The sequence below is a fragment of the Penaeus japonicus genome, unplaced genomic scaffold, assembly GCF_977035675.1.
Source record: "Penaeus japonicus unplaced genomic scaffold, GWHDUDI00000001_assembly GWHDUDI00000017, whole genome shotgun sequence".
Taxonomy (NCBI): Eukaryota; Metazoa; Arthropoda; class Malacostraca; order Decapoda; family Penaeidae; genus Penaeus; species Penaeus japonicus.
In genome coordinates, this window is record NW_028234419.1 from 23514443 (window position 1) to 23526942 (window position 12500).

The 12500-nt window shown below is 38.9% G+C and overlaps 1 protein-coding gene across 15 annotated transcripts in view; it reads left to right on the forward strand.

The window, feature by feature from the left end:
• The window catches only part of Not1 (CCR4-NOT transcription complex subunit 1), a 35628-nt gene that overhangs the window by 22057 nt on the left and 1071 nt on the right, over positions 1 to 12500 (forward strand). For 5 of the 15 annotated variants that reach the window (XM_086546157.1, XM_086546160.1, XM_042999519.2 and 2 more), the window contains 15 exons: positions 934 to 1184; positions 1475 to 1774; positions 2075 to 2224; positions 2716 to 2943; positions 3062 to 3298; positions 3684 to 3841; positions 4594 to 4765; positions 4937 to 5361; positions 5485 to 5683; positions 5843 to 5989; positions 9038 to 9274; positions 9532 to 9858; positions 10089 to 10269; positions 10398 to 10665; positions 11136 to 12500. The exon at positions 11136 to 12500 is cut by the window's right edge and continues 1071 nt beyond it. In XM_086546157.1, coding sequence (XP_086402283.1) covers positions 934 to 1184; positions 1475 to 1774; positions 2075 to 2224; positions 2716 to 2943; positions 3062 to 3298; positions 3684 to 3841; positions 4594 to 4765; positions 4937 to 5361; positions 5485 to 5683; positions 5843 to 5989; positions 9038 to 9274; positions 9532 to 9858; positions 10089 to 10269; positions 10398 to 10665; positions 11136 to 11205 — 3350 coding nt within the window. In that variant the 3' untranslated portion in view covers positions 11206 to 12500. Of the gene's footprint in view, positions 1 to 933; positions 1185 to 1474; positions 1775 to 2074; positions 2225 to 2715; positions 2944 to 3061; positions 3299 to 3683; positions 3842 to 4593; positions 4766 to 4936; positions 5362 to 5484; positions 5684 to 5842; positions 5999 to 9037; positions 9275 to 9531; positions 9859 to 10088; positions 10270 to 10397; positions 10666 to 11113 lie in introns of all 15 variants that reach the window. The other 10 variants (XM_042999520.2, XM_086546156.1, XM_042999518.2 and 7 more) reach the window with 3 other exon arrangements.

The window sequence follows — 12500 nt, forward strand, 5'->3', positions numbered from 1 at the left end:
CCTGAGAATTTAAAGAAGAGAAAAGTTACAATAATTATAAACATTGTAAAAAAAAATTCCTCTTCAGGTTATTAGAGTTAATGAGTGGATCCCACAACTACCACTTACTTGGCCATTGAAAGTGCATCCCCATGATACATTTGGCTCTTATATACCGTTAATTAGGGATTATGTTAATAAAGAAAGGTAATACATTCAAACAATGAAGGACCAAACTTCAGAAGAAGAAAATCTTAGCAAGAGGGTAGTATAATTTTATATTTCCTACACTACCCAGGGATGTTATGATAATACCTTGACAACAGTGAATAACAGCAACCAAAATTATATAGGAAAGTTGTTCCTGTTAGTGGAAGTAGGATGGATGATGGACTTGACAGCTTGGATTACCCGTCCTGTTTGTTTATTAAGGAGTTAGGAAAGGGTGAAAGTTAGGTTAAGAATGAGCTTGAAGGTAATTCAAGTGGAAGCTTTTTTTTTATAGAATTATCTATTGATAACCAATGTAATATGATATACAATCTTAAAGTGGATGATGAATAGAAAGTAAGATTAACCTAGAGAGGGCATGATTAACCCTTTTGTATCCCACGTATTGGTTTGCAAAAATCTAGTCTTTTTTAAGTATAGACTTGAGGATAAATATTCAGGCATAATCTGGTAGAGAAAAGCGAATTTAGCACAACCTGAGCTACAGCTTGTACTCTATATGCTCAGACTTCTTGATTTGGATTTAATTAATGTCTTTGAGATAGTTATTGCTTATAGTATTGGGAAATAAGATAGATAGAGCAACATTATGGTGTTAGGAAAGGTTTCCTTTGATTTAGTATTAGTGGTTAAAGTACAGTATAGAAATAACCCCCCTATCCCAAGGATGTCTAAGTATACCTCTAGTTAGTTATTGTATTAGTCCCTTGGTTTGCCTTTCAGCAAAGACAAGTTGGTCACAAATGGGTGCACCAGGGCAGGTGGAGATGCCCACCAGCACAGTCACTGTACAGAGCTCGTCTGTGGGTGCCACGCCAACCCCTCCATCAGTGCTGCCTCCCCATCCCTCCTCCACTCCAACACCTATACAGTCTCAGCAACCATCGGTCAATGAGCCGCGCTTCATCTACTCTGACATCACCGTCACGTCCCTTCGGGGGCTTGAGCCTCACATATCTGTCTCAGTACCTCAGGTTGGTTGGCTGGCCCTTTGTGTTCCTTACATATTCAGTTATATATCTTAACCCTTCTGCAATAGGCACATTCCTTTTGTTGAAATTACTTCAGTTGTTTAACAAGGGCATCATACCAAATGCTAATTAGTATGACATAATATATCATATATAGACTTGTATATCATACCAAAGGTCTAGCAAACACACCATCTTAAGATGCCCAGCCCAGGCAGTAAAAAAATTGTACAGATAGTTTTCTCATGCCCACAAGCACAACTAATGATTGGGGAACTGATGTTCTGGCACAGGTTGGTGGCATTGCAAGCAATGCTCAGTTGAAACAGCTTGTGCGACATGCTGTAGAAATGGCAGTCCAGGAAATAGTGACAGCTGTATTGGAGCGCAGTATCAAGATTGCCATCACCACAGCAGAGCACATAATCAAGAAGGACTTTGCTCTGGACCCAGATGAGTCTCGGATGCGAGTTGCAACACACCACATGGTGCGCAACTTGACAGCAGCAATGGCAATGATAACTTGCAGAGATTATCTGGCTACAAATATTGCCAAGAGCATCAAGCAGGGATTGATGCAGGCTTTTTCACGAGTAAGTTTGTTACTATGTCAGCTTTTCTGTTGTTGAATAGTCATCAAGATACATCAGAGGGTTAAATTCCCTCTGTACACAAGATACTAACTGAGAGCTATGGAATTACTGTCATTGTGTTCTTGTAAAAATACAAATATATTGTATTGTTTGAAGTAATGATTTTGTATTTCCATAACTCCTCCACTTTTGACTACATAAAGAGCTTACAACAGAAATACAGGCCAGTATTACCCATATATCCTTAAAGACTGATGTCTTATATTTATTTTCTATGTATATATATTTTTTTTTTCCCAGACAAATCAGCAGCAGCTGCCACAACAGCTAGAGCAGATGGAGCAGCTGGCTGCAGCCATTGCTCAGGAGAATGTGGGTATAGCTTGTGCCTTTATTCAGAAAACTGCTGCAGAGAAGGCTGTGATTGAAATGGATAAGAGGCTGGCACAGGTGAGGGCATTGTCTTCACTGTTTTTGTTGTCATTGCTATTATTTTTATTTTTATTTATTAACTTTTTTCATAAACTTTGTGAATGGTTTACATTATGGAAAATATTAATATTGATATATTTTCTCTTTGTCATATGTAATAAACATTCCATACTAATCAACTTGATTAGATCAGAAATGAGAATGATCACACTATTTGTTATATATATATATATATATATATATATATATATATATATAATATATATATATATATATATATATATTTTTTTTTTTTTTTTTTTTTTTTTTTTTTTTTTTTTTTTACCCATTTTCCATTTTTATACTTTTAGTTTGATTTAGATGATGATAATCTCTGACAGATTCTTTGGACAACTTTTTAGTGATTAAGGTAACATTCAATTTGATTAGTTAAAAACTGAGGGATACAGGATGGGGAAAACTATCAGCTTTCCTTACCCTTACCCTTTCCATAACTCTGTTTCCGGCAGGAATACGAGGTGAGGAAAGCGGCAAGGACAGAGGGCCGCCGCTACTGCGATGCTGTGGTTCTGACATACCAGGCAGAGCGGATGCCAGAGCCCATCCGCCTGAAAGTTGGTGGCGTCACTCAACCCCAAATGGCTGTGTATGAAGAGTTTGCCCGGAACATCCCAGGCTTCCTGCCCATCACTGATCAGGACACCATGTTCTTGACTAAGCCTGTTCCTCTAAGCTCAGTAAGTTTTTGTTCATGGTTAAGTCTTTAATGACTGCCATCTTTCTGTGAAATATATGTTTATTTATTATGATGACAATGACTATAATTGATTTAACCATTCTTTTCAATCATTGCAGCAACAACAGCAGCAGCAACCCCCACACTCACAACAGCAGGCCTTTGGAAGCGATGAGACAACAGCCTTCCTGCTTCTGACAGAGCGCATCAGTGCTGAGCTGGAACACACCATCCAGGCCTTTACAACCCTAGCCCCCTCATCCTCCCTCATCCCCATGCTGCACTCACTCAGGGAGGGACTGCTGCTCACCCGGACCAACCGAGATGCACACGCCGCTCAGCTGCTGCTTAGGAAGGTTGGGAGGCAGTATTGTGTTGTTCTTTTGCTCCTCCTCCTCTTCCTCCTCTTCCTCCTCATCATCATGCTTCTTCTTCTTCTTCTTCTTCTTCTTCTTCTTCTTCTTGAGAAGGGTCTTTTGGAAATTTATATTTTTGAAGCTTTTTGTTGATAGATTTGATGAAGGGAGGAGGGATTATTGGGAATACATTTAGAGAGTTTTGGCATCCATAGATTTTAATTGGATAATAATGGTTGGGAGTTAATAGGGGGGAGGGGGAGTCACAATGAGGATGAATATCTAACATATACTTAAATATTGTGACAAAAAGGAAACAAAGTGAAAATTACAGAAATTCTGGTAGAACATACTAAAAGTTTCTGCTTCTGTGTTCCTGAATTAGGCTGTGGAGAACCTCCTGGAGGGTGCACGAGAGCTGCCAACTGAACCAGAACTGAGTCAGCTTGCCCTTCGGTTCCGCGACTGCCACCTAATCGTCTTGAAGGCCATGGCTGATCACCGTTCCTATGGAACCAACTGGACATCGAAGAATGTTACCAAGTGAGTGGCATGGTCATTATTTTTCCCTTTTGGTTTGTCTGTGTGTCAAGTTATTAATTGATTAATTGATTGATTTATTTATTTATTATTATTATTTTTTTTTTTTTTTTTTTTTTTTAAATATATATAGATTCTAATTGATATAATTCATTTTTTTCTGAGACTAGTATGAATTTGTTTGCAGATGTATATGGTAAGGTGTCTATACTTGCTTGCTTTCAAGAAGAAAACTTTTTTATAGTTTAACCCTATGGCAATGGTGCGTGTAACAACCAAACTAGCAGTCAAGCCAGTTGTTATACAATGCTAGTAGCATTGGCTAAAAATTAGAGGGATGGGTAAAGTAGTTCTCTACCCTCCGGGCAGCACAAACTCCCGTAAATGGCATTTTTCCATAAATTGGTCACAAAACAAGGTTTAAGCTGACTTTGGAACCCTGTAGCTCTGAAGCTAGCACTGTTATAGCCATAATACTTAATGACTGTGTGTGCACTTCGACTGTGAGCAGATGCCAATGCCGTGTCACATACGTATTGACACCCAGTGTTTCACACTTTTCGCTGCAGCACATATATGTGACACCCGTCATCATTGGGTTAATGGACAGGGAATGAATGCCCTGTCATCCTTTCATGTTTAATAGGAATTTTCATTTTCAATTATATTTGAGTAGGGTATACATATGATAAGATATCTAGTAGATGAAGCCCTCCCTATAAACCTGATAAAAACGTGCACAATCTTTCTTGCAGATGCTGGGCTGAATCCCGTGAGGAGTTGAAGTACAACTTAGATGTTGTTGACTGGCTGATCCGTTCCAATTTGCTGAACATGCAGTTGCTGGATGAACACCTTGCTAGAACTCTAGATGACCCAAGGCTTCCATCCTACATCCCTTCATTCTTCATCATGCAGCTTGTTCAGGTGGGTTGAAGGCCTTGAAAGTGAATGGATCCACCTCCATCTATTTCCTGGTGGTCTCTACATCCAGCCCTTTGATTTAAGTCATAAATGGCATCTTTATTTTTAGAGGATTTGTCTTCTAAACAAATGAATGTCATAATTGTATTGATGATACATTATAAATTTCCTCAGATATACCTCGTTGACGACCCCAGCAACAGCTTCCTGAGTGAATCAGACTTGCAGCTAACACTGGAGGCCTTAGTGCGCATGTGCCACTCCCGTCAGGCTCCAGAAGGCCTTGTGCCCCTCATTGACGCACTGCGGCTGAAGCACGACTTACTAGCAAGCGAGCGGCTAGCAGGAGGCAGTAGCCTCAGTGGCACAAACAGTGCCCTGGCTGCTGGGCCAAGCCTACACTTCCATTCAGGCGTAACACAGGCCAGGGACTTCAGCGACCCTCCAGCCCTTCAGGAGAAGACAGAGGTGTTGCTGCGGGAGTGGATTCAGATGTACCATTCCCCAACAGCTGGCCAGGGGTCAGCCTCTGCCTTCCAGCACTTCGTGAAGCAGATGAATCTTCACGGAATCCTCAAAACAGATGATCTCATAACCAGGTGCGCAGCTGCCTATGGGTCTGGTCTCCTGACGTCCCTGTTTGGAATAGTTTCACTGATAGCCTGATTATGAGTTCTCATATGATCTGTTAATCATTTCATGCATGATTTTTTGTATTTCAGGTTCTTCAGGATCTGCATAAGCATGTGTCGTGATCTTTGTGTTCGATCCATTCTTGAGCAAGGCCAAGGACCATCTCCTACTTATGTTCGCAGCAAATGCTTCCAGAATCTGGATGCATTTGTACGTCTCATTGCCTTATTAGTCAAACATTCGGGGGAGGCAACGAACCCAACCACTAAGATCAATCTTCTTAATAAGGTACGACAAGTAAAAACAAGTATTTGAGTGCGTGGATGCATGTTCTGGAACATAAGAGCTAAATTCTTTGAGTCATTATTTAGTAAGACCAAAACCTTTCTTAATGCAACCCAGTCTTATTAACATGTATTAGATATAATATTCTATTTCAATTTACAGGTCTTAGGACTCGTGTGTGGTATCATGATCCATGACATTGAATCAAATGGCACCGAGTTCCAACAGCTTCCATATCACCGCATCCTCATCATGCTTTTCCTTGAGCTCAACGCCCCAGAAGCGATCCTAGAGTCCATCAACCTTCCGGTATGTGAAGTAAGCTACACTCTCAGGGAACAATGCTAGCACATGTTCATCCACTGGTATGCTTCATTTGGAGGTGTTTTAATGTTCCCAAGCACAAGACTAGACTAGGAATTTTAGCTCCATCCCTTGTTATCAGTAGTAGTGTTTTCTTCACTTCTTTTCTCATTCTATTTTGATATCTATTAATGATGTCCCTCCATCTTCCCCTTGAATAGCAGTAGCTATTATGTTGAATGCTGAAAAAAAATTTAGTTGTTCCTGATACAGTTTTATTATAATTCATTTATAAGATTTACATTTTGAAAGTGGTTGTCCCAAAGTAGAATTGAGAGAAGTTTCATTATTTGAAAGTATGAAACCTACAGTGATATTTTTTGATGAATCAATAAAAATCACGGTTATTTTTTGATTGTTGAATTAGTAGTCAGTTGTTTTTCTTATGGCTCATCTGCAAACAGAAAGCTATTATCAACATCCGTAGGATATCTTCATTTTATGTTCAGGCTTGGCATTACAAAAATAGATAAAGAAAAAAGAATTAAAAGGAAGTATATCTGACTGGTGACAATAATCAATGGATTGTATGTCATCTTTGAAGAAGGGATGGTGTCTGAGACTGATAAGACCAACAGATGTTCTTTCTTATTTAGAAATACTAAATTTATATCACGACCTTAGTCTTGTGAAAGCATAGTCTCCCCCTTCACCCCCCCCCCCTCACTCCAAATACATCAAGCATATTCAGTGCATGAACATGGCTAGCAGTTTCTTAGCCCATGCTTTTTATGATTTTGAGGAAAGATTTCATGATATTTTGAAATAGCTTTAGTATTATGTGAGATATTTACTTTATTTTCTTAATAGATGTGAATTAATTTTCTGTTATGGATACTTGATACTTCTTACTCTGAAATGTTTACAATTTTCATGTTATATAGACTTAACTTGTGTTGAAGTCCAGAATGGGCACAAGCTATTAAGATATTTATTTTAAAGTGCATAGAAAAAATATTTGTTGATAATTATTTTTTCAGATTGTTAATTATGACTACTTCTATACCATAAATGTTTCCATATTGTCATTTTTTACTTGAAAAGCATGATGTGAAGTTATAATTCAGGAAGGATATTTTTTTCACTTTCTTTTTTTCCCCCTTGTTCATAGTTTTTGCATTGTAGATTTTAAACCTTTTCATAGACAAATATTGTAGAGACAGTAGCATCACCATTGACTTTATGTAATATTAATGCAAGAGCATTAAGCAGCAGCATATACATGAACACATTCTGATCTTTCAGTTTTGTGTAAATGTGTGAAGCAAATTCCGCATCTCTTAACAGTTGCATCATTTGTATTTTGTGCAAATGGTCGTCCTTATGTTGAGAAGGCTTCCAAGCAATTGAAGCTCATATTTTATCATGCCATGCATTTCCACATGCAGGCTGTTCACGAGAATCCCATTTATTTCATGTTCGGATTCAGAATTCCGGAAGATGTGCACTCTTGATTGTGTGTGTGTGCTAAAGGTGTCTCCTTTATTTTTCTTTACTGCCAGCATCTTCTGTTTCAGATTCCGAGTCTGGAATACACACTTCCAGAGTCTGGAGAAGTGACAGATTGTGTGCCTTACTTGTTTTTGTGAAGCTTGAAACACAGAGGAGTCACTTCACGTGATATAGATATCCTTGCTTTACTAGTTTTAACACATTGTAGTAACAAAATAACCTAGCCTCATGTTCGGAAGGAAGCTGTGGTTTCACTAGCCTTATCTAACTCTGGGACCATACTCAAGTTGGGGATTACCACCATTTTGGCCAGGCCCAGGTGCACTCTTGGGGAATTAGGGGAGTTGGACATTGAGGGTCAGTTCTTTGACTTGGAAGATTTTTTGGTAATTGTTTAGCAGCAGTAACATCAATTAAATATTTTTCAATATTTAGAATTAATGTTTATAAAGTTTTTACAAAACATTAACTTATAGTGAAACAATGAGTAGGGACAGAAATACTTGTAAAAGGTAAAGGATGAGTTGTGCATAGAGGAAGCAGTGATATCTTGAAAACAGGTCTGAATTACTGTAAATACATTTTTCTTTTGTGTGTGTCTGTTTTGACCAATAACCATAATAGATTCATGCTTTTTTTCTTGTCAAATAAATAGGCTAAGAAATAAAGGCAGAACATGCTACAGTCTATTCTGGTTTGTAGTATTGATGATTACAAGTTCACAATCGACTCCAGCGTTTATCAGCTCCCTTTAAACCCTGAGGTATTTATTGGCCCCTCAGATAGTCTCGGTGAGCCCCGGGGGTCGATATCGACCATTTTGGAGACCCCTAGCCTAGCCATAGGGAATGTAATTGTAATATAAACAACAAGGGAAGCTGCATGGCCAGAGGTGATTGTAGGGACCAGAGTTGAGCCTGAGTATTGAAACTGCAGCTTTGAAACTGTTTATATCTCTTTATTTTTATTTATTTATTTATTTTTATTATTTATTTTTTAAGTAATAAAAGACAAAGGTGTAGGGAATGTGCCTTTATGGGGGCTGGAGGGATAAGGTGTCAGGCAGTAAATATAACAATGTTTTATATATTTTCTGTTTCTTACCTTGGAGAGGTAGAGCTAGGTGTCACGGGTAAACATTTGCTCTTCATTCGGAGGCTTTAATTCTTTGAGCTCAACCTTTTCACTATCATGTGTGGTTGTTGTGGCTGGGTGTAAAAAGGTTCCTTCTGTAACTGTAAGTTTTTTATGGAATTTCTTTATTGGTAGTCGTTCATGTGCTCTTTGTTTAACACACTTGTATATCTTTGTCACTTTTAAGATATTTGATCTTTCTATCTTTGCCAAAGGAAATATTGTAAATGCACTTGATATTTTATTTTTATTTGAATTCTGTTTTTATTTTATTTATATTTTTTTATTTATTTTTTATTTTTTCTTATTAGCTGTTATTTAGACTTTCTTAATATTCAATAAAAAAGAAAGAAAAAAAAGGATCTCTGCCATGACTCAAAGACGCAATGATAACGTTCTCCATTCCAGGTCCTTATGGCCTTCACCCAAACTCTACATCTGCTTCGCCCAAGTAAGTGCCCAGGGTTTGCCTATGCCTGGCTGGAGATTGTGAGCCACCGCGTCTTCATCGGCCGCATGCTGGCCATCACTCCCCAGCAGAAGGGCTGGTCCATGTACTCCATGCTCTTGGCCGATCTCTTTAAATTCCTGGCACCCTTCCTGCGGAATGCAGAGCTCGCCAAGCCTCTGACAATGCTCTATAAGGTGAGTGTGAAGACTAGTTGGTTGCCAGGCAAAGGAATATGTATATAGCAATTTAAACATATTACTATTCATTCATCAGTTTCCAACTACTAGTCAACTATGGATTTCTCCATCTCTTCCCTGTTTTCCTCTTTCCCATTCTCATGCTATACTTTGTTTAACCTTTTCCTCCTAATCCTCCTCTACAAGAAATTGTATAAACCCCATATATATTGAAGTGACAGTTCTGATTCTCAAAAATCTTTTTCCCTTCACAGGGTACACTACGTGTGCTGCTAGTCCTGCTCCATGATTTCCCGGAGTTCTTATGTGAATACCACTATGGTTTCTGTGATGTCATCCCTCCAAACTGCATCCAAATGCGCAATCTCATCCTCTCGGCTTTCCCTCGGAACATGAGGCTCCCCGACCCCTTCACCCCCAACTTGAAAGTGGACATGCTGCCCGAGATTACAGTCTCCCCCAAGATCCCCACTAACGTCGCCAGCCTCATCCAGCCCCCAGAACTAAAGAAAAACTTGGATTCCTACTTGAAGAACAGGACGCCTGTCACCTTCCTTTCAGACATGCGGACCTTCTTGCAGGTGGGTTTTGGTATTCTTGCAGGTCTTGATGGTTGTGGTGTTTTGTTTTTATGTATCTCAATAACCTTGGTGGTTTTCTTGTCTCATATGAATGAGTGAGTTGGTATTGTTTATTTCATGTTTTATTTAAGTACATTTAGAATAGTTTCATGTTATATTTAAGTACATTTAGAATGGTTGATGAAATTTGCTTTGACTGATGGTATTTTCGAAATTGCCCTTCTACACAGGTCAACAATGAACCGGGGATGCGCTACAACATGTCTGTGATGAACGCTTTGGTGCTCTATGTTGGCATGCAGGCTATTGCTCAGATCCACAGCAAAGGCCTAACTCCATCCATGTCTACCATTGCTCATTCCGCCCACATGGACATATTCCAGAATCTTGGTGTTGATTTAGACACAGAAGGTCAGTTTTGTGCAGCTCTGTTTTCATCCATTACATGGAATAACCTGGTTCTTAAAGGGATTTTATGAAGCAATTGTGTTGCTTATTAAGCCTAATATGATATTAAACCCTTCGCTTCCTCACATCAGGTCGCTATCTGTTCCTGAACGCCATTGCCAACCAGCTGCGATACCCCAACAGCCACACCCACTACTTCAGTTGCACACTTCTCCATCTCTTTGCTGAAGCCAACACTGAAGCCATCCAAGAGCAGATTACAAGGGTGCTGTTGGAACGACTGATTGTCAATCGGCCACACCCCTGGGGGCTCCTCATCACCTTCATCGAGCTCATCAAGAACCCATCCTTCAAGTTCTGGAGCCATGAGTTCGTGAAATGTGCTCCGGAGATCGAGAAGTAAGTATGGTAGAAATGCTTTGGCTCTCAGTTCATGAATGTTAGAATAAATCACTGCATTCTGTCTGTGTGGAAGAGGTCTTGAATATTTGTGCTTTTGATCTTTGGAAAATATGAATTTGTTGTCTGTTTTGTTATTTTTTCAAAGAGTATGTAGATGCATGACGTAGGAATACTATGCATTTTTTCTTTATTCTAGATTTTTTTATTTGATTTAAACAAGATGAAAATAATATTTGTTAAACATTTAATGCCATTTGTAAGAAATAGCTGCTGGTGCTGGTACTTTTTTTTTCTAAAGCCAATTTAGTTGAACATGCTTCTGGTGTTTATTAACTATGCCTCTCCCACAAAAAGTTTTCATAATTCAATGGTATTTACTTATTCAAAAGGGACAGTAGTGTATTCCACACCACCTCTTTTACTCTGACAGCAACACCTCTAACAGGTGGCCCACTACCTTCTTACAGGCTATTTGAGTCGGTGGCGCGCTCCTGCATGGTGCAGAAGATCGCACCGAGAGGGGATTCAGAGGCCTGAGTGCAGCCGTAGCACAGCCAGGCAACACGGCCGGGCTCTAACCGACGCCGTTCGTGGAGGCGACTGTCCAGGGAGTGAAGAGCACACGCATCGGAGGTTTTGGAATACCTGCGGCAGAACTTTGCTCATGTCAACCTTCTTGCACCAAAGCAGACGGAGAAATTTGTGATGGAGGAAAAAAGGATTTGGTAAAATGTATATATACATAAAAAGATGCAAGCAACTAGGATTGTCTTGTTAGATGAGGTGCCCAACAAAGAACAAATATTGACTACTAAAAGAAAAAGACAGAAGAAAAAGGAAAAAAATATATATGGTGCAGTATTAGCAATGTTTTGCTGGATGATATGAATGATATATATGTAAAGATGTATGTAGCTGAGAGATTTAATATGTGATAAAACTACTTTACCTGAATCCATGTCTTGAAAAATGAATAAATGCCCAATAGATTAGAGGTAAACAGAGCCATTGGTGTGCTACGGCAGACCATTTGACTAAAGTGTTCTATTTGTTTAAACTTAAAGAATGAGAAGCAGTGTCTTTATGGTGACTATAAGAGTACAGTTCCAGTTTTTTGTCAGAACAGATGGCCAACCCTCTCCGTTCTTTTAATCCAGGGTGGTGATCCTGTCTCACGTTGGGTTAGAATTACGAATGTCCTTTGTAGAATGTCTTAGATTATTATTATTATTATTATCATTATGCAGCTTTGAGTTGTTTCAAGATATTTTCCTTGACATCTGTTGTGTTTATGATATACATAGTTGTTGTAAAGCAACAGCAAAGTATACTGTCAAGGTATGTGATTATCTTAAGTCACTGATATAAATATATTATTGTTTCATAATTTGAGTTTTCCTGGTGAATGTTAACATGTAAAACTGAAAGACCAAGAACTGTACAATGTACTATATTAAGGACCTTCAAAAGTGAAGTAAAAGTGCATTAAGTTAGAACAGGTTGTATAATTACAGATGGTATTCTGTATAGACAGAGAAATATATTTCCCAGACAAAGCAGCCATAAGCCGTGTGTCAAAGTGCATAAAAATGACAAGGTGAATTCCAGTGAGAGTGTGATATGTACCTATACTCTTGTGATCTTAACTTCCAGGGAACCATGTGATGAGCTATACCTAAGATGTTTACATAATTAGATGATGTACATTTCTAGATAACATGGCCTTTGCTAAGCAGCCTCTGCAGTAGGAGAGTGAGAATCAAAGTGTTGGGCATCCTAGTAAATATAAAAGTGTTACTTCCTAGAACTACCCGGGTCATTCACAGTAGAGA